This window comes from Pelophylax lessonae (genome assembly GCF_965119305.1).
Source record: "Pelophylax lessonae genome assembly, chromosome: 10".
NCBI classification, from domain to species: domain Eukaryota; kingdom Metazoa; phylum Chordata; class Amphibia; order Anura; family Ranidae; genus Pelophylax; species Pelophylax lessonae.
In genome coordinates, this window is record NC_138777.1 from 2444354 (window position 1) to 2472091 (window position 27738).

General features: G+C 45.5%; 1 protein-coding gene across 1 annotated transcript in view; it reads right to left on the reverse strand.

The window, feature by feature from the left end:
- Window positions 1-27738, reverse strand: part of INSC (INSC spindle orientation adaptor protein) — a 180186-nt gene that overhangs the window by 114818 nt on the left and 37630 nt on the right. The window contains 1 exon segment of the mRNA XM_082269791.1: window positions 16018-16106. Coding sequence (XP_082125917.1) covers window positions 16018-16085 — 68 coding nt within the window. The 5' untranslated portion in view covers window positions 16086-16106.

Here is a 27738-nt window from a genome sequence, read left to right on the forward strand (position 1 = left end):
AGGCTGCACTGATAGACGGCACTGATAAGGCACTTATAAGCACTAATGGGCACCGATAAGCGGCACTGATGGGTACCAATAGGCTGAACTAAAGGGCAGCACTGATGGGCACTAATGGGCACTGATAGACAGCACTGATGGGCACTAATAGGTGGCACTGATGGGCACTGATAGGTGGCCGGCAGTGATGGCCACTGATAATGAGGCACTGATGGCCACAGATGACGAAGCACTGATATGACTGCACTGATATGTGGCACTGATAAGGCAGCACAGATGGGCACTGATAAGTGGAACTAATGGGCACTAATAGGCGGCACTGATGGGCAGCACTGATGGTCCCTAATAGGCGGCACTAATGGGCACTGATAGGCGGCACCGATGCGACGGCACTGATGGGCACTTATAGGCGGCAGTGATGGCCACTGATAATGAGGCACTGGTGGCCACAGTTGACGAGGCACTGATAAGGCTGCACTGATATGCGGCACTGATAAGGAAGCACTGATGGCCAATAATAGGTGGCACTAATGGACACTAAGCTGCACTGATGGGCACTAATAGTCAGCACTGATGGGCACTAATAAGCAGCACTGAAGGACACTAATAGGGGGCACTAACGGGCACTGATAGGCGGCACTGATTGGCACTGATAGGTGGCACTGATGAGCACTGATAGACAGCACTGATGGGCAGCACTTATAAGCAGCACTAATAGGCACTGATGGGGCTGCACTAATAATCAGGGCACTGATCATCTGTGTGCATGTCCCCTGTAAGGATTGCCAGTTACCGGCTCTCCTCATGCTGTGACAGCGCGTGAGGAAAGAACTGCAGATAACCCGCTATTCTGTTTGCACTGTGATCGGCGGTGATTGGACACCGCTCATCATGTGGTAAAGGGCCGCTGTGATTGGCTCCACAACCTGTGAAGGCCCAGGGGGCATGCGCGGGATGTGGTTCCAGGAGGACACCCATGGGCACCACGATGTAGCTGTCTTTCGGCTATAGCGCGGTTAAGATTGGTTAAGGCCTGGCGGCTGAAGCGCGTTGGAGGTCCTACAGTGATTGTACATGCGTATTCAATAAAGGAAGATTGTTTTTGGATGCTATCCTGAGTGCTGACCATCCTTCCAGTATCTTGTAGATCATAGATTATAGGGTAATGGGTTAGCTGAGGTACCCCCTCTGGTGCTCAGATTTGCCTTGCACCTCGCTCACCTATTGGTGCAGAATTCAGCGCTTCCATTTTGCTCTGTGTTTGAGCAGCCATTCGCCTGCTTCAATACAGTCTTGTGGAATAGGGGATGGGGGGTGGGATTCTTAGCTCTGAATAAGCTCTACTTAGACCTCACCTTTAGGGGGCCCCAGTGGGTGAACATGGAGAAAGAGGCCACCCAGAAAACCCTGCAACTGTGCTAAAGTTCACTCCATTTACCTTTATTACAATGTTTATAGGAACCTCCAACAATGCTTTGCAGACACATTAAGCAGGGCTTTCGGTGGGTGGCCCACTGTGGCCCCATTACTCCTCTATGAATGGTAAATAGGATCTAAATTTTCCTTCCAGTAGTGGAGACAAAGCAGGAATTGAGAGGAAATCCCCTGCTAGGACGAGTGTCCATTGGATTTCAGTTCTTTCAATCATGGAGGCTTTGCATCTCATGTAGGAGGTCTGCATGCCCAAGACCCAAGAATGCCCACTCCTCCTAAAACACACCCACCCATCAAGACATTTGCATAACTCCACCCAGTGCTTTCAGCAAGGCTAAGGGCTCTTGGTAGGAGTAATGAAGGAGGGTGCTGTGATTTTCAGCCTCCTGCCAGCCCCTCCCACCAGCCATGATCTGCCTGCATTTCATATAGAACTCCAGAGAACCACAGATGACATCACCAGGTCTATAATAATATAAGAAAGGAATGGGAGGAGTGTATTGTAGAGGGGAGGGGAGGCAAATATCAGCAGATTAAACTTAAGCTTTATAGGTAACTTATTTTTATTTTTTTCTACTTTTCTTTCCGTTTTTCCCCATCCAATCAGAACAGTTTTCAACTTTTGTTTCCTTTTTCAGGATTTCAGACTTTAGAAAAACGGATCAGCCAAGGAAGGAAAGTGATGGATTTCCAGTATATGGTAAAGCGATGTTTTCCCTGATCTTTATATTAGATTTTATATCTTCATATGAGAAGATTATTCCCTTAAAGTAACATTGTATACGATTGATAGGACGGTTCTGCAATCAATGTACCAAGTCCCGGCCACCCCTACGAAGGGTTAACACTGCGGCTCCGACATTAGCGCCGAGCAGGGATGCCGGAGGTTCCCACCAATGTAATTATATGATTAGAATTCCACAATCTTTAAATGCGCCGTGGATTACAGTCGGATCTAATTAGGTAATTGAGTCAAAAGAAATCAGCGCAGTGGAAACACAGCGGCCTTTCTAATGGACGGCGGACATTTCTTCCAAGAACTCCTGAAAAGTCGATACGCGTCCAAGACGTCGATCCATTTCCGTAAAGAGCCGGCGCTTAGTAAAAGGTGACAGATAGAAATATGAGGCCAGAGACAGCGGCACTCCGCATTACCACGCTCCGAGCGCGCCGCGGCCATCAGCGATTAGAGGCAGCAGCCGTAATAGAATTACATTTCTCTTATTGGACTTGCAGCCGATTGGCCGTATTATCTCCATAAAGGGCAATTAACCCCAAATAGGGTTTGTGGGATTTTTACATTTAGGAAACGTTTAACCCGGCAATAGAACATCGGCGTGTAAACGTCTTCTCCGGCCGCAGACAACAAACAATTACATCCTGACATTTCCTTCTAAAAGCAAATTAAAAATTAGGAAATGAGAGAAAAATAAAAGGTCAGTTTACACAAAAAAAGTGATACTGCCAATAATAATAATTATAAATCCTGAAGAATAACAATAATAATATTAACAATAATAGAAGAAGGAAGAATAAGAATAAGGAGAAGAAAGAAGAAGAAGGAGAAGCAAAAAGGAAGAAGGAGAAGAAAAAAGAAGAAGAAGAGAAAGAAGAAGAAGGAAGAAAAAAAGAAGAAGGAAGAAGAAGAAGGAGAAGAAAGAAGAGAAAGAAGAAGAAGAAGTAGGAAGAAGGAGAAGGAAGAAGAAGGCGAAGGAAGAAGAAGAAGAAGAGAAAGAAGAAGGAGAAAATGAATAAGAAGGAGGAAGAAGAAAGAAGAATGAAGGAAGATGAAGAAGAAAGAAAAAGGAAGAAGAGGAAGGAGTAAGATAAAGGAATAAGAAGGAAGAAGAAAGAAGGAAAAAGAAAGAATGAAGAAGAAGAAGGGAAAGGGATGAAGCAAAAAGGAAGAAGGAGAAGAAAGAAGAAGAAGAGGGAAGAAAAAAGAAGAAGAAGAAGGAGTAGGAAGAAGAAGGAGAATAAAGAAGAAGAAAAAGGAAGAAGAAGGCGAAGGAAGAAGGAGGAAGAAGAAGAAGAAGAAGAAGAAGAAGAAGAAGAAGAAGAAGAAGGAAGAAGAAGGAGAAAATTAAGAATAAGGAGGAAGAAGAAAGAAGGATGAAGGAAGAAGAGGAAGGAGTAAGTTAAAGGAATAAGAAGGAATGAAGAAGAAGAAGGAAAAGGGATGAAGAAAGAAGGAAGCAGATGGAAGAAGAAAGAAGGAAGCAGAAGGAAGAAGAAGAAAAGGGAAGAAGAAGAAAAATATTATCTGGGATGTCCAGGGAAAGCATCAAGCTCGCCCACATCCATGAGGAAGGCGTCAAAACCACCAATTTTCCACAGCTGCTTTCTCAGCAATGGCAGTATTATTATAAAAAACTTAAAGTAAAAGTTGTTAAGCTGGCCATACATTATACAATCTTCTTATTCAATTTCCTTTATATTTACCTTCAACTTCAAATTTAGTGATGGCCTGCCTGATTGCATACTAATTCAATGTGTTTGACCAAATATTTTTATGGTTTTGCTAAATCTAAAGGAAAATTTGAGAAGACAACTGGACAATGTATGGCCGGCCTTATACTGGAAATGTGTCACAATGTACCAATTAGAATGCTTCTTTCACTCTCACTTCTGCATTCCAGAAATGACAGCTGGTAGCTGATAGCAGTGATTGGCTGCTATGTAAAAGCACAGCGCCGCAGTATATGTCAGAGCTAAATAAATGTATTATAATAATAATAATAATAGTGTGTGGCTGTGGGGGAGGGGACATTAGAGTGTAAGCTCCTCTGGTACAGAGACTGATGTGACTGTGGGGGAGGGGACATTAGAGTGTAAGCTCCTCTGGTACAGAGATTGATGTGACTGTGGGGGAGGGGAAATTAGAGTGTAAGCTCCTCTGGTACAGAGACTGATGTGACTGTGGGGGAAGGGACATTAGAGTGTAAGCTCCTCTGGTACAGAGATTGATGTGACTGTGGGGGAGGGGACATTAGAGTGTAAGCTCCTCTGGTACAGAGACTGATGTGACTGTGGGGGGGGGGAGGGGACATTAGAGTGTAAGCTCCTCTGGTACAGAGACTGATGTGACTGTGGGGGAGGGGACATTAGAGTGTAAGCTCCTCTGGTACAGAGACTGATGTGACTGTGGGGGAGGGGACATTAGAGTGTAAGCTCCTCTGGTACAGAGACTGATGTGACTGTGGGGGAAGGGACATTAGAGTGTAAGCTCCTCTGGTACAGAGATTGATGTGACTGTGGGCGAGGGGACATTAGAGTGTAAGCTCCTCTGGTACAGAGACTGATGTGACTGTGGGGGAGGGGACATTAGAGTGTAAGCTCCTCTGGTACAGAGACTGATATGACTGTGGGGGAGGGGACATTAGAGTGTAAGCTCCTTTAGTACAGAGACTGATGTGACTGTGGGGGAGGGGACATTAGAGTGTAAGCTCCTCTGGTACAGAGACTGATGAGACTGTGGGGGAGGGGACATTAGAGTTTAAGCTCCTCTGGTACAGAGACTGATGAGACTGTGGGGGAGGGGACATTAGAGTGTAAGCTCCTCTGGTACAGAGACTGATGTGACTGTGGGGGTGGGGACATTAGAGTGTAAGCTTCTCTGGTACAGAGACGGATGTGACTGTGGGGAGGGGACATTAGAGTGTAAGCTCCTCTGGTACAGAGACTGATGGGACTGTGGGGGGGACATTAGAGTGTAAGCTCCTCTGGTACAGAGACTGATGTGACTGTGGGGGAGGGGACATTAGAGTGTAAGCTCCTCTGGTACAGAGACTGATGTGACTGTGGGGGAGGGGACATTAGAGTGTAAGCTCCTCTGGTACAGAGATTGATGTGACTGTGGGGGAGGGGACATTAGAGTGTAAGCTCCTCTGGTACAGAGACTGATGTGACTGTGGGGGAAGGGACATTAGAGTGTAAGCTCCTCTGGTACAGAGATTGATGTGACTGTGGGGGAGGGGACATTAGAGTGTAAGCTCCTCTGGTACAGAGACTGATGTGACTGTGGGGGAGGGGACATTATAGTGTAAGCTCCTCTGGTACAGAGACTGATGTGACTGTGGGGGGGGGGAGGGGACATTAGAGTGTAAGCTCCTCTGGTACAGAGACTGATGTGACTGTGGGGGAGGGGACATTATAGTGTAAGCTCCTCTGGTACAGAGACTGATGTGACTGTGGGGGAGGGGACATTAGAGTGTAAGCTCCTCTGGTACAGAGACTGATGTGACTGTGGGGGAAGGGACATTAGAGTGTAAGCTCCTCTGGTACAGAGATTGATGTGACTGTGGGCGAGGGGACATTAGAGTGTAAGCTCCTCTGGTACAGAGACTGATGTGACTGTGGGGGAGGGGACATTAGAGTGTAAGCTCCTCTGGTACAGAGACTGATATGACTGTGGGGGAGGGGACATTAGAGTGTAAGCTCCTTTAGTACAGAGACTGATGTGACTGTGGGGGAGGGGACATTAGAGTGTAAGCTCCTCTGGTACAGAGACTGATGAGACTGTGGGGGAGGGGACATTAGAGTTTAAGCTCCTCTGGTACAGAGACTGATGAGACTGTGGGGGAGGGGACATTAGAGTGTAAGCTCCTCTGGTACAGAGACTGATGTGACTGTGGGGGTGGGGACATTAGAGTGTAAGCTTCTCTGGTACAGAGACGGATGTGACTGTGGGGAGGGGACATTAGAGTGTAAGCTCCTCTGGTACAGAGACTGATGGGACTGTGGGGGGGACATTAGAGTGTAAGCTCCTCTGGTACAGAGACTGATGTGACTGTGGGGGAGGGGACATTAGAGTGTAAGCTCCTCTGGTACAGAGACTGATGTGACTGTGGGGGAGGGGACATTAGAGTGTAAGCTCCTCTGGTACAGAGACTGATGTGACTGTGGGGGAGGGGTCATTAGAGTGTAAGCTCCTCTGGTACAGAGACTGATGTGACTGTGGGGGAGGGGATATTAGAGTGTTAGCTCCTCTGGTACAGAGACTGATGTGATTGGCTCAGTGATCTCTGTACAGTGCTGCGGTATATGTCAGAGCTATAAATGAAGGAGAATAATAAACTTTATACAATTAGGGGATATTAATGACAGTAATATTCAGATTTTTCCTCCTATGTTACATAAATAATGTTTTCACCGTCTGTATTTGTAATATTTCTCTCTCTGTCCCTCATTGATGGATTCGGTGACGACAAATGGGACTCTTTATTCGCAGACAAGAGGATGATTGTCCTTCTATTATTTACATCTCCCAATCTATTCTCTATAAAACCCTGGAATTCGGGGAGTATGGACGGAGTGGATAGACGGGCACTTCAATACCGCTTCAGCTGGTTCAGCCGGGTAACCTGTGACATCGCATTAATAGAGCTCTCGGTGTAATAGAAGGGGGGCTCAGAGGTGCCTTCGCTCCGTCACATTCATTAATAACAGAATATTCTAACAAGGATGTTTGTACTGAAACTCATCTCATATAATTGGATCACACGACCGCATTATGTTATTAATTATCTTCTCTTTCCAGTCTGTTACACTAATGACATTGGAAGGCTCCGCTGGTTACCTGGTGCTGCTGACTAGTGACTGTGCTTGGCTGTTCTTCTATTTCAGTCACAAGCAATGCAATGGTCAGTTTAGGGTAAACCTTGGAGGATGATAACGTTTTCTGCATTTCTTCAGCTTTTGTTATTTCAGGATGATGTCCTCTCACCTCCTCCCGTGCCTCCAGGAAGGGCTTTCTCTGTGTGTTATGGCAGGATCCTTCCAGCACCCGATACCCGGCCCAAGGTCACCCCCCCCCCCCCCCCCTCAGACTAGGGGCACTCCTGAGGGCCACCGACAGCCTCCTCAGAACTCCATCTCTATCTTCCACCGACTGCCCCTGCTGGCATGACCCATACCTATTTATGAGGTGAATCTGCCCCCTGCCAGCCCATTTGCTGGGGATTGGCTGAGGACCTCATAAATATGCCAAGCAGCTCCGCCTAACCTCCGCCCACTATGTCTAGAACATTCTCCAATTTCTCAGAAAACAGGGCGAGGCACTAGAGAAGCTGCTGGGAAGAGTCACAAGGCCCGAGTCACTAAACCCTGACCCAGATTACACAGCTCAGGCTGAGCTAAATAAATATACCTACACTAACAAAAACCTATCTTAGATCTGGCACACATACTAGAGGGTGCTACACGTATAGGACATGATCCAGGGGAAGGTGTATAAGACATGATCCAGAGGAAGGCGTATAAGACATGATCCAGAGGAAGATGTATAAAACATGATCCAGAGGAAGATGTATAAAACATGATCCAGAGGAAGGCGTATAAGACATGATCCAGAGGAAGGTGTATAAGACATGATCCAGAGGATGAAGTACAAGACATGATGCAGGGGAAGGCACAGGGGCGTAACTACAGGGGTTGCAGGGGTTGCAATCGCTACCGGGCCCCATGCTCCAGGGGGCCCGGTAGCAAACCAGTGGGTGAACTTTCAGGATCGCAAAGGTCACACTTGCGACCGGACCCTGGCATTGCACCACTGTGGGGAGGCCCCAAGATTGTAGGAAGGGGGCCCACTGCAGAACTTGTGAAAGAATCCTGCTGTGGGACCGTAATAAAAGGCCATGCAACGAGTGTAAAGAGCCCCAGGATTAGTGGGAAGAGCCCTGGGCTTGAAGGTAAGGGCCCCGGCCAGGGGTCTGGGGGGCCCTTCATGGTTTCTTGCATCAGGGCCCTGAAGGTTCTAGTTACGCCTTTGGGAAGGCATATAAGACATGATCCAGAGGAAGGTGTGTAGGACATGATCTAGACTAGAGGAAGGCTTCTAAGACATGATCCAGAAGAAGGAGTATAAGATATGATCCAGAAGAAGGAGTATAAGACATGAAGGAAGAAGGCTAACGTAAGAAGGCTTATATAACATGATTTAGAGGAAGGCTTATATACATGATTCAGATCAGTGGTCTCCAAATTGTGGCCTGGGAGCAAGATTTGACCCTTTGCTTGCTTTTATCTAGCCCACGGGGCACTATTTCATCCACCAAATCCAATAGTGAGGCATAATCCCCCCCCCCCAACACTGACACCCATGAAGAGAAACAATCCCCCCCCCCCCCAATGACACCAATCATGGGGTCCAAATTTCTCCCAATGACACCAACGATGGGGCACATATCCTTTTCACAGACACCAAAGATGGGGGCATTGTTTTTTCCCCAGTGACACCTGGACTTTTTCTATGCCCAAAGGCCATAATCCGGCCCCCCTAATGTCTGAAGGACTGTAAACTGCCCCTTTGTTTCTAAAGAGACCCCTGAACCTGAGGAAGGCTTGTAAAACATGATCCAGAGGAAGGCTTATTAAACATGATCCAGAAGAAGGCTTATAAAATATGATCCAGAGGAAGGGGTATAAGTAATAAGCTCCAATTATCAGAGAGAGAAAGAGAAGGAGCTAGAAGGAAGAAAGATACTTTACTGAAGGTCCAATTTAAGCTTTTACTTTGAGTGGAGTTCTTCTTTAAGAATATAAGCTGGTAGATTGCAAATAACCCCCCCCCCCCTCCCCCTCCCCCATGGGCACATTGATCCATGCTCTGGATATAAGCCTGTCTCTGGCCCGGTGACACGTCCGGGATGTGTTGTATTAAACTGCCTTTCCAATTCTCACATCTAGTCCAGGAAACGTCATTCACGTCGGAGCTCCTGGAAAGACGGATCTTCTTTAGTCTTTTACCATTCACTCTCTGTAGCGACTGATAGACTACAAGTCTCAGCAAGTCCAGCCTGGGCCTTCCAGACAGAACACTGGAAGAAAAGACGATGTCTTTAATGATTATTGTATCTAATATAATATAAAAGTCACATCAAGTTAAATCAGAAAAGTAAAATCAGTAGAAAAAAAAATAAAAATGGCATCTCCAGAACCGAAACACACTACTGACCCAGAGGAAGGCGTACAAGACATGATCCAGAGGAAGTCAAACAAGACATGACTCAGAGGAAGACGTACAAGACATGATCCAGAGATTGAGAAAGATGTATAAGACATGATCCAGAGGAAGATGTATAAGACATGATCCAGAAGAAGGCTTATAAGATATTAAAGAAGAAGGCTTATATAACATGATTCAGAGCAGTGGTCTCCAAACTGCAGCCCAGGGGCCAGATGTGGACCTTTGCTTGCTTTTATCCAGCCCTTGAGACATTATTCCATCCACTGATTCCAATAATGGGGCATAATTCCCCCCACTGACACCAATGAAGGGGCACAATCTCTCCCAATGACACCAATCATAGGGTCCATATTTCTCCCAATGACGCCAACGATGGGGCCCAATTCCTCCCAATGACACCAATGATGGGACACTATTCCTCCCACTGACATCAATGATGGGGCACTATTCCTCCCACTGACACCAATGATGGGACACTATTCCTCCCAATGACACCAATGATGGGGCACTATTCCTCCCACTGACACCAATGATGGGGCACTATTCCTCCCACTGACACCAATGATGGGGCACTATTCCTCCCACTGACACCAATGATGGGGCACTATTCCTCCCACTGACACCAATGATGGGGCACTATTCCTCCCACTGACACCAATGATGGGGCACTATTCCTCCCACTGACACCAATGATGGGACACTATTCCTCCCACTGACACCAACGATGGGGCACTATTCCTCCCACTGACACCAATGATGGGGCACTATTCCCCCCACTGACACCAATGATGGGGCACTATTCCTCCCACTGACACCAATGATAGGGCACTATTCCTTCCACTGACACCAATGATGGGGCACTATTCCTCCCACTGACACCAATGATAGGGCACTATTCCTCCCACTGACACCAATGATGGGGCACTATTCCTCCCACTAACATCAATGATGGGGCACTATTCCTCCCACTAACACCAATGATAGGGCACTATTCCTTCCACTGACACCAATGATGGGGCACTATTCCTCCCACTGACACCAATGATAGGGCACTATTCCTCCCACTGACACCAATGATGGGGCACTATTCCTCCCACTAACACCAATGTTGGGGCACTATTCCTCCCACTAACACCAATGATAGGGCACTATTCCTCCCACTGACACCAATGATGGGACACTATTCCTCCCACTGACACCAATGATGGGGCACTATTCCTCCCACTGACACCAATGATGGGGCACTATTCCTCCCACTAACATCAATGATAGGGCACTATTCCTCCCACTGACACCAATGATGGGGCACTATTCCTCCCACTAACACCAATGATAGGGCACTATTCCTCCCACTGACACCAATGATGGGACACTATTCCTCCCACTGACACCAATGATGGGACACTATTCCTTTTCACAGACACCAAAGATGGTGGCATTGTTTTTTCCCCACTGACATCCGGACCTTTTCTATGCCCAAAGGCAATAATTCGACCTTCCTAATGTCTGAAGGACTGTAAACTGCCCCTTTGTTTCTAAAGAGACCCCTGAACCAGAGGAAGGCTTATAAAACATGATCCAGAGGAAGGGGTATGAGTAATAAGCTCCAATTATCAGAGAGAGAAAGAGGAGGAGCCAGAAGGAAGAAAGATACTTTACTGAAGGTCCAATTTAAGCTTTTACTTTGAGTGGAGTTCTTCTTTAAGAATATAAGCTGGTAGATTGCAAATAACCCCCCCCCCCTCCCCCTCCCCCATGGGCACATTGATCCATGCTCTGGATATAAGCCTGGCCCGGTGACACGTCCGGGATGTGTTGTATTAAACTGCCTTTCCAGTTCTCACATCTAGTCCAGGAAATGTCATTCACGCCAGAGCTCCTGGAAAGACGGATCTTCTGTAGTCTGTTACCATCCCCTCTGACAGGAAGTGCTCGGAGCTATCTATACCCGCCTGGCCGGGGGCAGTGCTGGACAAAAACCTTGACTGGATGCCTCTGCTACAGTGTTCCCTGGATGTCCTGGTTTCTTATGCTCTACATGCCTTCACACACTTACTTTATGTAAGTGTATTTGCCAATTTGTTTTAATCATACAATAAATGTTTTAAAGCTGCACTTAGATGGCGCCCTCCGCTGCGTTCGTTTTTATGAGTTCAAATCTCAGCTATTTCCTCAAGTTGGCCAATGTTAGAGAGCCTTTCCAACACCCTCAGTGTTGGCAGTTTTTCCATCACATGAATTCCTGACATTTTGAATTATCAACAAAATGCACTGAAGTCCATGAAGAAGGTGACATGACTGTCTCTTCCCCCCCCCCCCCCCTTCCTGCCGAGGCCAATTTTCAGCTTTCGCTATCGAATGACAATTGCGCGGTCATGTAACCCTGCACCCAAACAAAATTTTTTAGCATTTTTTTTAGACAGATAGAGCCTTATTTTGGTGGTATTTCATCACTAATGGGTTTTTTTATTTTTTGCTAAACCAATTTAAAAATACCGAAAAAGTTTCTTAGTTTCTTTTATAAAATGTTGGAAATAAGTACTTTTATCTCCTTCCCTAATGGGCATTGATAAGCTGCACATTATAATGGGCCTTGATAGGCTGCACTGTTGGGCATTGATAAGCTACACTGATGGGCACTGATAGACCCCAGGACGACATCACTTATGATGAAACGAGCCGGATTTGCGACATGCGGACGTCACCGGAGGATCCCGGAAGGACGGGTGCAGTGTTCAGACAGCCGGCTTTTTATACATGCTTGATGTTTTATCTACGTGCTGTAAGTGCATTACTTATTTTTCTAAATAAATTATTGTACGATTTTACACTTTGCATTTATGGAGATCATCTGATGCCAAGCTGAATATCTTATAAGGAGCACAGCGGAGAGGTCCACTGGTCACCCATTACTTACTTACCTCTGGCGTGTTTGACCCTTTTGGGCCTCTCCTTCTGGTAAGCAGGCATTCCGTGTGGTGGTGGTGCGTTCAATCCACTTGTTATTGTATTTAACCCTTCACTTTTTTCATTGAAAATCTATGATCGCACATTCCATTTATTGTTCACAAAATATGGTGTTTATTTAATACATTGTTGATAATTAATTTTTATTGTCAACTAATTTCAATAATTTTCACAGCGTTGCTTTTAGCCTTTGCATTTGCACTGATGGGCACTGATGAGGCGGCACTGATATGCGGCACTGATGGGCACTGATAGACAGCACTGATAGGCGACACCAATAGGCACTGACAGGCAGCACTGATGGGCACTGATTGGCAGCACTGATGGTCACTGATTGGCAGCACTAGGGGGCACTGTTGGGGCTACACAGATAATAAGGACACCACTGATCAGTGCCCTGGTTATCATATCAGTAAAGATGTCCCCTGTGTGGATTGCCACTTATCTCCTCTCCTCACAAGCTGTCAGCGTAAGGTGAGGAATGCCGATAACTGGCAAATTCTGATTACAGTGTGCTCACTCCCTGGTCATCTCGCGCCTCGACTACTGCAATTTCCTTCTCATTTGCATACCTCTACACAGGCTCCTCCCCCCTTCAATCCATCATGAATGCTGCCGCCAGACTCATCCACCTTGCCAATCGTTCAGTGTCCGCTGCTCCTCTCTGTCAATCCCTCCACTGGCTTCTGCTCACCCAACAAATTAAATTCAAAATACTTACAACATCTTACAAAGCAATCCACAGCTTAGCCCCCAGCTACATCACCAGCCTCATCTCAAAATACCAACCTAATCGCTCTCTTCGTTCCTCTCAAATCCTCCTGCTCTCTAGCCCCCTTGTCACCTCCTCCCACGCTCGCCTCCAGGACTTTTCCAGAGCCTCTCCAATCCTATGGAACTCCTTACCCTTATATGTGCGATTATCTCCCACTCTATTAGCTTTTAGGCGATCTCTGAAAACCCTTCTTTTCAAAGAAGCCTATCCTACCCACACCTAACAAATATACCTCAATTTTCTCCATCAACCCATCCCCCACGGTTATTGCCTTTTGTTTCACTTGACCCTCCCTTCTAGATTGTAAGCTCTAACGAGCAGGGCCCTCTAGTTCCTCCTGTTTTGAACTGTATTGTAACTGTATTGTCTTTCCTCAAATTGTAAAGCGCTGCGCAAACTGTTGGCGCTATATAAATCCTGTATAATAATAATAATAATAATAATCAGCTGTGATTGGTTCTTTACCCCGATCTGTGATCAGCTGTGTCTGAAGGACACAGCGATCACAGATCACTGCCGATGCGCCCCCTTGGGAAGCGCGATCATGGGAGGACGTCATATGACGCCCTCCCAGCAATGAGCGACCGTGCTGTAGCCGTCATTTGGCTATAGCGCAGTTGCGAATGGGGTTAGGATGGAATCAATGTCTGGTAAGGTTCTCATTTATCCAGGTCAAGATATGGCTACCAGGTCATGGTTTAGGTAAAACATCCACAAGTCAAGAAAAAACACATAACCGTAGAGGGGAAGAAGCAGCACCGTGTAATATAATCATCCCTTATGTAGCCAGAGTGGTGAGAAAACTTAGAAGGAAACAAACATACAAACATAACATAACATAACAAACATCTTATCCGTGCGTCCTTCAATCCCAGCAATACAATGAGACAGAAGATGGACATCCAGAAGACCCAACACCCAACACAAGGGAACTGACTTGGTATATGCAGTGCAGTGTGGTGAGAAATACAAAGAGCTGTATATTGGGGAGAAGGTGCAACCTCTCGACAAATAAATGGCTCAATGTAGGAGGGCAAAATCTACAGGTCAGGACTCAACAGTCTTCCTACAACTTATGAAAAAAGACATCCCTCCGAGGATGGGGAGATCCCATTGTGGACAGGGAGGACAACTGGTGTGAATGAGGCCATCTATGTCACACGGGAACAACCTTCATTGCACAGGGTGGGGGCCTTCAACACCATCTGTTCTTTATATATACAGCAGGTGTCCATTTCTGAAACAGAGAAAAGCCATGTTCCTCAAGATCACGGCTGATCTCTGGTGTGTACCGGTTTATGTAGCTGAGATGAGGAGCAGAGAACATGTTATTGGCTTCTCATCACTGTTCATGACTGTTCAATGGCCAGTTTGTGAAAGTGAGACCTGAAGATCTGACTGACTCTTACACTGAAGTATCTCCGTCCCGATTCTCCAGCTCAGAGGTCGGAGTGATGAGAGGAAGAAGTCTTCTTTCTTCCTATAAATCAGCACCAGTGGATTAAAAATGAACACTGTACTCTCACAATATCTCACGAAATTACAGGCTGCCCACCTCCTTCTATACAGATGTTGTCAGGGATCCACTGCCATGCGCAGGCGCACTGGCGCCGCAAACTGGCGAATGCCTATGCACATGCGTATACGAAGAGGCACCTTGAATAGCTAGGGGCTACCTTGGAATAGTTTGAGGCTACTTTGCAATAGTTCGAGGCTACCTTGCAATAGTCCGAGGCTACCTTGGAATAGTCCGAGGCTACCTTGGAATAGTCCGAGGCTACCTTGGAATAGTCCGAGGCTACCTTGCAATAGTTCGAGGCTACCTTGCAATAGTTCGAGGCTACCTTGCAATAGTCCGAGGCTACCTTGGAATAGTCCGAGGCTACCTTGGAATAGTCCGAGGCTACCTTGGAATAGTCCGAGGCTACCTTGCAATAGTCCGAGGCTACCTTGGAATAGTTCGAGGCTACCTTGGAATAGTTCGAGGCTACTAAATTACCGCCAAAATGGCCTATTTAAACACAGCAGTAACTCCAGGTAATTGCTGTGTTATTTTCAGCTCTTCCTTGTGATCCTGTGTTCCTGTTGTTCCTGATTATTTGACCCGGCTTCCTCTTGACCTTGCTACTTGCTGCCCGCCCTGACCTTTGGCTCGTCTGACTACTCTTTTGGTTATCCCTTGTCTGCTTCTCCGCTTCTGGACCGGAACCTGCACTCTGCCTGGCTGGGTGATCCTGGGGACCGTGACCTGGTGCTAGCTTGCAGCGTAGTCCATCCCCACCACTAGGGGCTCTAATGAGAACCAGCTAACACTTAGACCTCAGGTGAACCTGTATCCTTATCAGAGTACTTACCTTAGTGTCCATCCGGCATCCAGCTCTGCTACCACGGCCTTTCATCAGGTGAGAGTTCTCTCTATTAGTCAGGCTCCACCTGCCCTCCTGACAGATGTTGGCTGTTTTTAAAGGAAAAACATCTCCTCTGTTCTCCCTCTGAGAAGTGAAGTTCTTGGCTGCAGAGGAGATAATTTTCTGCTGAGAACTGCCGAGAATTGAACACCATAATGCCGTTTAACTCCTCTACCCCAGCGATCTGACCACAATTTACACCTTCAGTCATGTGACTTGATCAACACCTATGCAGATTCAAATGACACCAAGGATGGGATGATGTCACTAGAACAGGTTGGTTCTACAACTTTCACATCTACCATCCTGTTCTTGGACAATCAACCTCTGCCTTGACCAATTCCATAGTTGTAGGATTAAAGCTGTGTTAATTGAGTCACAAACATTGAATAAAGATCAGCAAAATCTGAGGACGGCGGGGGGAAGGAAATCCCCATGTAACATTTATACAATCTGTGTTGACTTACCGGTGGAAGGGCAGAACATTCAGCAGACTCCCATTGTGGACAGCCATTCTTATTGGCAACCGGTTCATATATTACTCATCTGATTCCGTCTAGAAGGAAAATAAAGAGAGTATGGTAAGAAATACAACAAAGTTATTATATATTGTTCCTTTATTGACATAAACTGGATTACTGGGCCAGTTACCTTGTGACACCTCTGCCCAAAAACTGCTTTACACACTGCCCCCCCCCCCCCTTTTCCCTACATTGCACAAACAGAACGCATGCACTGTCCACAGAAACATGATGAAATTGTACACAAAGTGGACCAAACATTTTTAGCTGTATTTAAAAATGGAATCAGGACATCATTCGTGTGATCCCTTTTGAAGTCAATTGCAAATCTTCAAAATCAATTTTGACAATTTTCAAAGTTAATGAGCAAGGGGCTGCCAAACAAAGGGCATGGGGGGCTGGGCACTGCCAATGCAAATGTACCAATGCAAAAACACATGTGTGACAGGAGTCACTTTGGGTGGGGGGGCTCGTGGAGACCAGATTACTTTAGAGAGGTTGGGAAACTCCTTGTCCAGCTTCCCCGGCCCCTCCTATGTGTAAGTCACCCTGTGTCTAGTAGGGGCAAAGGGTGACCAAGAACCCCAGTCTGGTCTGCACTAATCAGAATCACCATACAACCACACCGGACTCAGCCTTACGTGGTACCCCGGTTATCCTGGGTTCTATATGTGTGGTTTGTGTTGAAAGAATGAAGGGCCTCTTTCACTTGGGACAATAATATTTCTGAACAATGTCCCTCAAGAAATATATATAGAGATAAAACTTTTGACTTTTGAGATTGCTTGAATATTGTTAGAGTCTCTCATAGACCCTTGCTAGATAGTAAGGTGGCGTGGGGTTTGTTATTGTTAAGTACCTGTATTCCATTGTTCTATTGTTTCTGTCTGCCTTAAGATCAACCTATTATGGGATGTATATGTGTATGTGGATTGGCTGCTAAGGGGGGGGGGGGATTGTCCCACAGTGTATATCCCTTTGTGCCTGTGTTTGAATAAACAGTTCATATTCTGGTTTCCTCCAAAACTGGTGCTGTCTATTTCTTGGGGTAACTATAGCCACATTCACGGGTCTCGTGTTCCAGAGATTAGGAAGCAGCTTCTTGGCGGAGATACCCAGTCGGGGTGTCCGGAGTCTGTCACAACATGTACCAATGCAAAAAAAAAAAATGTTTAAAAATACCATTCAGCAGGGAGCAGATTTTTTTTTTTAAATTATAAAAATAAAAATGCATAATTATTTTAAATATCATGCTTGGTGGGTGCCTTAAACCTGCCTATAGGATGCACTAAAGCAAAAACAGCATTTAGTGCCGGTTCACACTTATGCGCTTGCGCTTGCAATGCGAATTTGCAGTGCGAGTTTCCCTTGTGTTTTTCAATAGTACCAGCGCGATTGTAATGAAAATTTTATTGCGTTGATTATGTTAATTAAGCTCAGGAGGGGTGGAGCTGAGGGGAAAATCAAACAAAAAATAAAAATTCGCACATAAGAATTCGCACATATCTGAACTGATAATGCGAGTCCAGACCGATTTACATTGATGTCTATGGAGACTAAATTCGCAACGCAACTCTGTAAACTCGCACAAGACCCTTTTTATCATCGCATCACATTCGCATCTGGATCGCAACGCATAGATGTGAACGAGTGTCACGAATTCAATGAATTTTGTAAATGCATGCGATTGGAGACTATTTAGAACGCATAGCATTCGCAGTACAAGCGCATAAGTGTGAACCGGCACTTAGAAAGTAAAAAATAAAAAATGCCACTTAATTACATTTTCAAGCCCATGCTTGCTTCTGTTTGTAAACAAAGTGGGCAGAGGGATCCTGAGTGACATCACTGACCACATATGGTCATGGCCATATAGGGTTAAATGAAAAAGGTGTGGGGTCCCACATAGAAATCCATACTATATTGCCTATCATTGATGATATGGATTTTAAGCCGTCCCCCCTAAAATTCCATACCAGACACTTGTCCAAGCATGCAGCCTGACCGGCCAGTACAAGGAGGAGCCATTATGCATCCCCTCCTCCTAACACATACCTGGTCACAAGCCCTCAGGATGAGGAGGTAAGCCTGGTAAGTGCTTTGTAGGCTAAGTAGCAGTGAAATGTGAAGTGACCTGGGCAGTTATGTACCACCAATGGCAGCCATGGCACTCTGGGGCACGGCCTTTGAGATCTAGTGAGAAATCCAACCCTAAAAAGACCAAAAATGATGCATAGATGGCTGACTGCAAACAATTATAAAACCATAATAGACATTACCTAATATAGGATGGAGAGGAGTTAAACCCTGCCCCACATCTCAAAGAATTTACAAAAAAGGGTTGGCGTGATATGGGACTTTGAGGATGCTTAATTAACAATAGTACATTCACAAATTCCGTAAAATTATGAAACAAGTGTATTCCAAATCCATTTAAAACACAATAAAATCAATAACATAATGTGGTCTTTGCTATCAGAAAGCAGTTATAATGACATTTTCCATGCTACAATGATGTTACTTTCTCACCATGTTTCGCTGAATGTGCGGCTTCTTCAGGAGAATGGTTATTGTAGCACTTAAAACTGTACAGAAATTAATATAATCTTTTATCCTGTTTATTTCTGTAAATTTTTTTAACAAGTAGAAAATGTTATTGAGTATAAAACAGGCAAATTTAAGTGCTACAATAACCATTCTCTTGAAAAAGCTGTACATGTAGTATGGACAATGTCATTAAAACTGCTTTCTGGTAGCAAAGACCACGATATGTTATCAATTTTATTGTGTTTTTAAAATGGATTTGGAATACAATTGTTTCATGATTTCAAAGAATTTGTGAATGTTTCATTGTTAATTAAGCCCCCTTAAAGTTCTGTATCACGCCAACCCTTTTTTGTAAATTATAAAACCATCAAGAAGATTTGTACTTTTACCACTTGAAATCGTTCTGCATTGGAAAGGAGAGTGCAGAGAGTCATTAGTTTCATCCAACAATTTATTTACAATAAATAACAATATGAAGTAATGTTGTTCCATCAAAGCTTCCTCCTCTGGAATCACATTCCAGATTATTAGATCTCTGCTAAATCTTTGTACATACTTCCCCCTCATTCCTCATAACAGATCAAGGAAAACCAGCAAGGCCAAGATTTTATAAGTCTGGTTCTAAAGGCCTTGAATCTGACTGGTAGCTGTTATCAGAGATTAGAAACACTTTGGGGTCTGTTTATAAAAAAGTTGACCTGCCAATGTCTCAGCATTCATATAAAGGTTGTGAATAATACCTGCAATGCTTATAATCAGGGCCGGCGCTCCCACTAGGTGAACTAGGCAGTCGCCTCGGGCACACTGCTGCCCAGGGGGCGCAGCCACAGCCGCTGGCATCCCCTTTAGCCTGGCCGAGGAGCAAGAGGCTGAAGAATGTCTGGCAGGCACAGCTGGGGAGGTGGAGGACAGTGGGGAGGGGATCATGGGGAGCCAGATGAGGCAGGCACAGCTGAGGAGGTGGAGGAGACAGTGGGTGGGGATCATGAGGACCCGGACAAGGCGGGCACAGCTGAGGAGGCAGAGGACAGTGGGGGGGGGGGGGTGATCCAGATGAGGTGGGCACAGCTGATGAGGCAGAGGACAGTGGGGGGGGATCCAGATGAGGCGGGCACAGCTGAGGAGGTAGAGGAGACAGTGGGTGGGGATCATGAGGACCCGGACAAGGCGGGCACAGCTGAGGAGGCAGAGGACAGTGGGGGGGGGGGTGATCCAGATGAGGTGGGCACAGCTGATGAGGCAGAGGACAGTGGGGGGGGGATCCAGATGACGCGGGCACAGCTGAGGAGGTAGAGGACAGTGGGGAGGGGATCATGGGGAGCCAGATGAGTTGGGCACAGCTGAGAAGGTATAGGAGGATAGTGGGGTGGGGATCATGGGGAGCCAGACAAGGCGGGTACAGCTGAGGAGGTAGAGGAGGACAATGGGGAAGGGGATCATGGGGAGCAAGATGAGGTGGGCACAGCTGAGGAGGTAGAGGATGAAAGTGGGTGGGGATCATGGGGAGCCAGACGAGGTGGGCACAGCTGAGGAGATAGAGGAGGACAGTGGGGTGGGGATCCTGGGGAGCCGGATGAGGTGGGCACAGCTGAGGAGGTAGAGGAGGGCAGTGGGGAGGGGATCATGGGGAGCCGGATGAGGTGGGCACAGCTGAGGAGATAGAGGAGGACAGTGGGTTGGGATCATGGAGAGCCAGACAAGGTGGGCACAGCTGAGGGGGTAGAGGAGGACAGTGGGGAGGGGATCATGGGGAGCCAGACAAGGTGGGCACAGCTGAGGGGGTAGAGGAGGACAGCGGGGTGGGGATCTTGGGGAGCTGGATGAGGTGGACACAGCTAAGGAGGTAGAGGAGGACAGTGGGGAGGGGATCATGGGGAGCTGGATGAGGTGGGCACAGCTGAGGAGGTAGAGGACAGAGGACAGAGGTTTGTATCTCTCTATCTCCCGTCTGATCAATGTTTATAAACAATGTTATTTTGTATCTCTATATCTCCTGTCAGATCATATAAACAATGTTACTTTGTATCTCTCTATCTTCTGTCTGATCAATGTTTATAAACAATGTTACTTTGTATCGCTCTATCTCCTGTCTGATCAATGTTTATAAACAATGTTACTTTGTATTGCTCTATCTCCTGTCTGATTAATGTTTATAAACAATGTTATTTTGTATCTCTCTATCTCCCGTCTGATCAATGTTTATAAACAATGTTACTTTGTATCTCTCTATCTCCCCTCTGATCAATGTTTATAAACAATGTAAAAGAAGAGAGAATCAGCGCTAGATTTCTAAAATTGGTGGACCATAGATAAATAGTAGTCAATAAAAAGATGTATCCAATGTAAACATAGAGTAAAAAATGATGATAAAAGCAATAGTAATCTTAAAACAATAAATTGACAATCCTTGTATAACAATATGACTGATATATAAAAGTGCTATAGTGATGATCAATAAAGTGATCCATGCCAAATCATATAAGTGAACCAAAATAAGTGAAGGTGCTGATGGTGGGCAATAAGTACAATTGCACAGTAGTAATAATCACAGTGATCCTCGTATGGCAATGTGAACCATACATAAGGTTCTATAGTGACAATAAATCAATAAAGTGATCAATGCCAGGTATAAATCATACAAATGATGGGATAAAGAAGCTGGTGGTGGGCTGCAACTCAAGTTGCACAATAGCAATCAGAATGACAAAATAAAGTGCAGATGAGGGTGTGGTAGATATTCAGTGGTGCCAAATCAACTTATAATCAGAAAAAGGGATACTGCAAGGTGCCTAAAAGCATCCAGATATATATATATATATATATATATATATATATATATATATATGAAAAAAATATATAATAAAAATCGCAAAGTTCCAAAGATGTGCAAAAAAAGTGCAATGTATAATAAATAAAGAAGATCAAAACATATAAACAATATTACTCTGTATCTCTCTATCTCCCATCTGATCAATGTTTATAAACAATGTTATTTTGTATCTCTCTATCTCCTGTCTGATCAATGTTTATAAACAATGTTACTGTGTATCTCTCTATCTTCTGTCTGATCAATGTTTATAAACAATGTTACTTTGTATCTCTCTATTTCCCGTCTGATCAATGTTTATAAACAATGTTACTTTGTATCTCTCTATCTCCCATCTGATCAATGTTTATAAACAATGTTACTTTGTATCTCTCTATTTCCCGTCTGATCAATGTTTATAAACAATGTTACTTTGTATCTCTCTATCTCCTGTCTGATCAATGTTTACAAACAATGTTACTTTGTATCTCTCTATTTCCTGTCTGATCAATGTTTATAAACAATGTTACTTTGTATCTCTCTATCTACTGTCTGATCAATGTTTATAAACAATGTTACTTTGTATCTCTCTATCTTCTGTCTGATCAATGTTTATAAACAATGTTACTTTGTATCTCTCTATTTCCTGTCTGATCAATGTTTATAAACAATGTTACTTTGTATCTCTCTATCTCCCATCTGATCAATGTTTATAAACAATGTTACTTTGTATCTCTCTATTTCCCGTCTGATCAATGTTTATAAACAATGTTACTTTGTATCTCTCTATCTCCCATCTGATCAATGTTTATAAACAATGTTACTTTGTATCTCTCTATTTCCCGTCTGATCAATGTTTATAAACAATGTTACTTTGTATCTCTCTATTCTGGGCAGAATCACAGTGATTCCATAGGAGATTCAAAATTGCCAGAGTGTGAATGGGTTCTTACTAAAGCCAAAACATTAGTTACTTAGTTGCATGCTCCTGTATGTGTCATTTATCTATTGCACTGTGCAGCAGGTATAAATTAGGGAATAAGAAGCGATGGGTGTAGTTCCTGCTCTGCTCCTGCATGAATAGAACTGTCATGATGCAGTGGAGGAGCGGAGAGCAGAGATATCGCTTGTGAGGTTGTTGTATTTTTGAATCCTCGTTGGAAATGAAGGAAATGAAGATTGAATTGTTTGTATTCGGCGATTCCAGCAGTTCCTTATCTTTCCTGATTTATTCTCCAGTGAGCATTATTGCGATTGTTACGGCAATGCATCAAAAATAAAACCGCGTCATAATCTACTATTTTATTTCCCTTTCATAAAATCCATCATGTATTACTCATCGTTTGTGCTCCCCCCCACCCCACACACAACTGAAACTTCTACAAGTTATTGGGGGGGGGGGGGCTCGGTGTCATTTGCTTCCAATAAATGGTTACAAAGAACAGAGACGACACGCGCTTCGCCCCTCATCTCCGCTGAAGAGAACATTATCTGGTTTGAAAAACGCAGTAATCTCAGCGGAGGAGTGCGTCCGCCACTCACAGTCCCAATCCCGAGACGTTATTAGCTGTGAAGGTCGTCCTCGCCGACGGCTCAACAATCCCCTCCCCCCCCCACCCTGTGCGCAAAAGCTCCGCAATGTTTTTATTTTTACCATTCAAATAATCTTTAATATTATCTTTTACATTTTCCCGGCGTAGATCAAGTGAGATTCACCTCCGAGCGCTTTCCCGACATCGAACAGAACACAATTATTAATATCGGAGGGAAAACAAACAACAAAGGATGATTTCATGGTGTCGGTATTATCCGAGGTGGAGGAGGCGGTGCCGGATCATTCTGCATTTGCTTCTTTATTGATGCTGATTTTAGGGCTCAGTTATAACTGATAGGGGTGCAGATGACATTATTGGAAAGGTTCAGAGAGGGCGTTCACCCCACATTCACCAGTGCAGGCGCTCACTATGAGGCTCAGAGCTGAGGATGATCTGCTTATATCCTGCCCTCCCCCATCATCAACATGATATTTACATTTTTAAATAAAACCTTTTTATCTTCATTTCATACTTGTTTTACACCCAGTGACATCATCACTGGGTCTCTGTGCTTCTATATGCAGTGCAGGCAGCTCATGGCTGATGGAAGGGGCCAGCAGGGGGCAGTACAACTTCCTGATAACATCACAGCCCCCTTCCAATAGTACTCCTCTCAAGAGCCCTCAGTCCTGATGCAAACAGTGGGAGGAGTTATGCAAATATCAAAACGCCTTGATAAGTAGCTGTTAGTCTGGAGGAGTGGGCATTTCATTTATCTGGTGGGAGGGGCCAGCAGGGTGCTATACATCGCTTCCTAAAAACATCACTGTCCCCTCCTCATAGGTGTGCAATAGCCTATTGCATTAGAGTGTGCCCCCCAAAGCTCAAACACACGTGTGCATGTGTGTGTGTGTGTGTGTATACACTGACAGTGTCAGTAGGCAGGGCCACTGATAGGGGGGACCTCCAGTCCTGAGCACACAGGGGGGCCCAAACAGGGAGGGGGACTAGTAATGAACGACATTTACAGAAATCCTCCAGAAGCTAAAAGCTGATCTCTCCCCCTCTCCCTGCTGCTAGCTTTTATCTGCTGAGAAAGACAGTTGTCCCTTACTAATCCCCGTCCCTGTGTGGGCCCCCTTTCCCCTCCCAGCCCTTGCTCTAATGTCAGCTCTGCTCCTGAGTTTGTTATCGCTGTAACTTTGTTTCTCTCCCTGCAGTTCTTCCTATACTTTTTGTTCCAGCATGTATATTCTTTCATCTCTCTCTCCCACATTGCTCTGTCTTCCTGACACAGTCACAGCTAATCAGCTGCATTCCCATTGGGTGAGGAATTTACTGTTACAACGGTTCCATAGCTGCCTGTTATCTTGCCCCAGTGCAGTTTAGTGCCCTTTATGTAGCTGGGCTTCCCCCTCCTCTCCCCCAGACTGCTTCCTGACCTGTGCAACTTTGCTTCTTCTCCCCTTCACTGTCAGTTCCCTCTGCATCATTGTATCATCTCCTTCTATTTACCCATTTACTAATGGATCTGGCAGGAGGAAACTCTATTTTTTATCTTGTATCTACAGGTAAGTCTATAATAGGGGTCACATGTACAGTAGGTATAGTGAGTATCTCCTAAACATAGCAGCCGGTGATAGCACCAGCACATGTGCACTGCGCTCTCATTGGATGACATACTATCCATTAAGAGAGCTGTACTGTGACCATGACACCCGTGCGCATGCGTGTGAGTTACATCATCGCAGTTTGGTCAAACAACTGGAGCCCAAGAACCCAGAGAGAAGACCAGATGAAGATGGAATCCTTCTTAGTAGTGACAGCACACCGCTTCTAACTCCCCGCCGACTTTCAAAAGTTCATTGGTGTGGTCTTTTTTCAACACATGTGCAGCAGACCGCAGCATTGCTGTTTGCAATCTCTGTCTAAAGCGGATCAAGCCTGGCCAGAACACCAGCCGCTTGGGCACCACATGCTTGACAAGACATATGACGACCTGCCATGCAGTACATTGGCAACAGCACCTGAAAGACCCACATCATAATAAAAAGCATACTTCACCTTGCTCCTCATCTGGGATCTCTACCCCTGCTATACCTCAAGTCCTCTCAAAAAACTGCACTCTAAGGGATGATGGTATAGCAATGGGTGCCACAGGTACTTGCACCTAATCTGCTGGCAGTACACTACCTGTTGATTTGACAAGCAGGCAAATTTCGCTAACCCAGTTGCTAAAAAAAAAAAATATTGTCCCAACCATCCACATGCTCAGCGTCTAAATGCTAGCTTGGCCAAATTGCTAGCACTACAACTGCTGCCTTTTCATCTGGTAGACTCTGCCCCCTTTCATGAATTTATGGAATGTGCTGTACCCCAGTGGAAGGTTCCAAAAATAAATTTCTTTCCACGTAAGGCCATTCCAGCTCTCTACCATCATGTGGAAGGCAATGTTGTGGCCTCATTGGACAGAGCGGTCAGCAGGAAGGTTCACATTACTGCTGACTCATGGTCCAGCAGGCATGGTCAAGGATGTTACATTTCAGTTCATGGCACACTGGGTAACTCTGCTGGCAGCTGGGAAGGATGCAGGACAGGGTTCGGTGTTGCAGCTTGTTTTGCCACCATGCCTCCAAAAAGCTGGTGCTGGTTCTGCCACATCTGGCTACTCTACCTCCTCCTCCTCTTCTTCTTCCTCTATGTCCTCTTCTGCCGAATTGTCCTCTGAAGCAGCAGTGCTCCCTAAGCGTTCAAGGGGCTACGCAAGCAGTCAGGCTAAAAGATATCTTGCAGTGCTTCAGTTGGTCTGTCTAGGGGACAGGAGCCACACCTGGCCAGAGATTCTGTCAGATCTGCAGGGGCAGGCTCAGAGATGGTCGACGCCACGGCAGTTTGAGCCAGGAATGGTTGTATGCGACAATGGCACCAACCTTCCCTCCGCCCTCCGACAGGGACACTTGATACATGTTCCATGCTTGGCCCATGTCCTGAATTCCTGAATTTGGTGGTGCAGTGTTTCTTGAACAGGTACCCGGGCTTACAAGATCTTCTGAGGCAGGCAAGAAAAGTCTGTGGCAATTTCCGGTGGTCCTACAATGCCAATGCTCGCCTGGCTGACATTCAATGGGAATTCAACCTGCACACAAACCGCCTCATTTGTGACATGCCCACCAGGTGGAACTCAACATTGGCAATGCTGCAGCGGCTGCACATGCAGAAGAGGGCCATCAATGACTACCTGTGTGAGTATGGCACAAGCACAGGCTCAGGGGAGCTTGGCTTCTTTTCGCCACGGCTGCTGATAAAGGATGCATGCATCGTCCTGTCACCATTTTCAAAGCCACAAAGATGGTGAGCCACGACGATGCATGCATCAGGGACACTGTCCGTCTAGTCTTCCTGCTGGAGCACACGCTTCGTGGATTAATGGACAGGGCACTTGAGGCAGAACAGCGGGAGGAAGAGGAGAACTTCCTTTCTTCACAAGGCCCCCTTTATGCAGATACCATTCCCGCAGGGCCACAAAACACACAGGAGGAAGAGGTGGAGGAGAAGGAGGAGGAGGATTGTGGCAGCATGGATGTAGAGGACAACATACAGCAGTCTTCAAGGAATGGTTTTAATTTTCCCAGAAATGCCCTGAGTTGTACGTGGCTGGGGAGAAGTTGCTCCTGACAATGTAATCCTTAGTGACCCAGAGGACTCAGAATCTCATGCTTCCTCAAACTTACACTGCATGGGCTCCCTGATGCTGCAAAGCCTGTGAAAGGACCTGAGGATTCATGGTATAAAGAAGAGGGGTCATTACTGGCTGGCAACCCTTCTTGATCCATGTTACAAGGGTAAAGTTGCAAAGTTCATTCTGCCTTTGCAGAGGGAGCAGAGGATGAAACATCTTGAGGACGCCTTGAAGAAAAATTTGTGTAACACCTGTCCAGATACTGGGAGGTTACATTTTCATGGACAAAGTGTTTCTGAGGCTTCGTTCGGTCAAAAGAGGAGCAGTGGAGAAGGCAGCTGGCAGACCGATGCTTTAAACAATTCTGTTTGGTTTAAGCAACCATCAGCAGCGTCTGCAGAATTAGGGGCAGGATTATCTAGGGGCAAGAGCAGACTTGGAGACCTTTCCAACTGAGCATTCACTGGTTACTGGCTCTTGAAGATGGACCACTGGCCTGAACTTGCTCAATATGCAATCAAGCTACTGGCCTGTCCCGCTTCCAGTGTGCTTGAAGAATGGACATTCAGTGCTGCTGGAGGTTTCATGATGGATAAAAAAGAGTGAGTCTGTCCACAGACTCCGTTGACCAGCTAACATTTATAAAAATGAATCAGTCCTGGATCAACAGCAGCTATCAAGCCCCTGATGCTGATGTAACTGATTGAATTTGCTAGGGATCTGGGATCCCTTGAAGACTGCCTATTCTGCCTATCCTATTCCTGAATCTTGATTATGCTAGCTTCCAACAATGTTTTTGGTTTACGGCACCACCAACACCCAAGGCCCATTCGGGGGGACCATTCGGAAGCCGACAATACATTACAGCCACGAGCAAGTTTAAATGACATATTTTCCTTTAGAAATGTCAGTATTGCTGAAGCAGGCTCCATACATTGTACAGATGTGCCACTTTATAGGCACATTAAGGGGACCGCCCAGTCACAATATTTAAAGGAATTGTTCATTTTTATTTTTTTACTTTAAGCATCGTTAAAAGCACTGCTCCTGTAAAAAATATTGTTTTAAAAAATGTTTTTGCATTGATACATTGATACCCG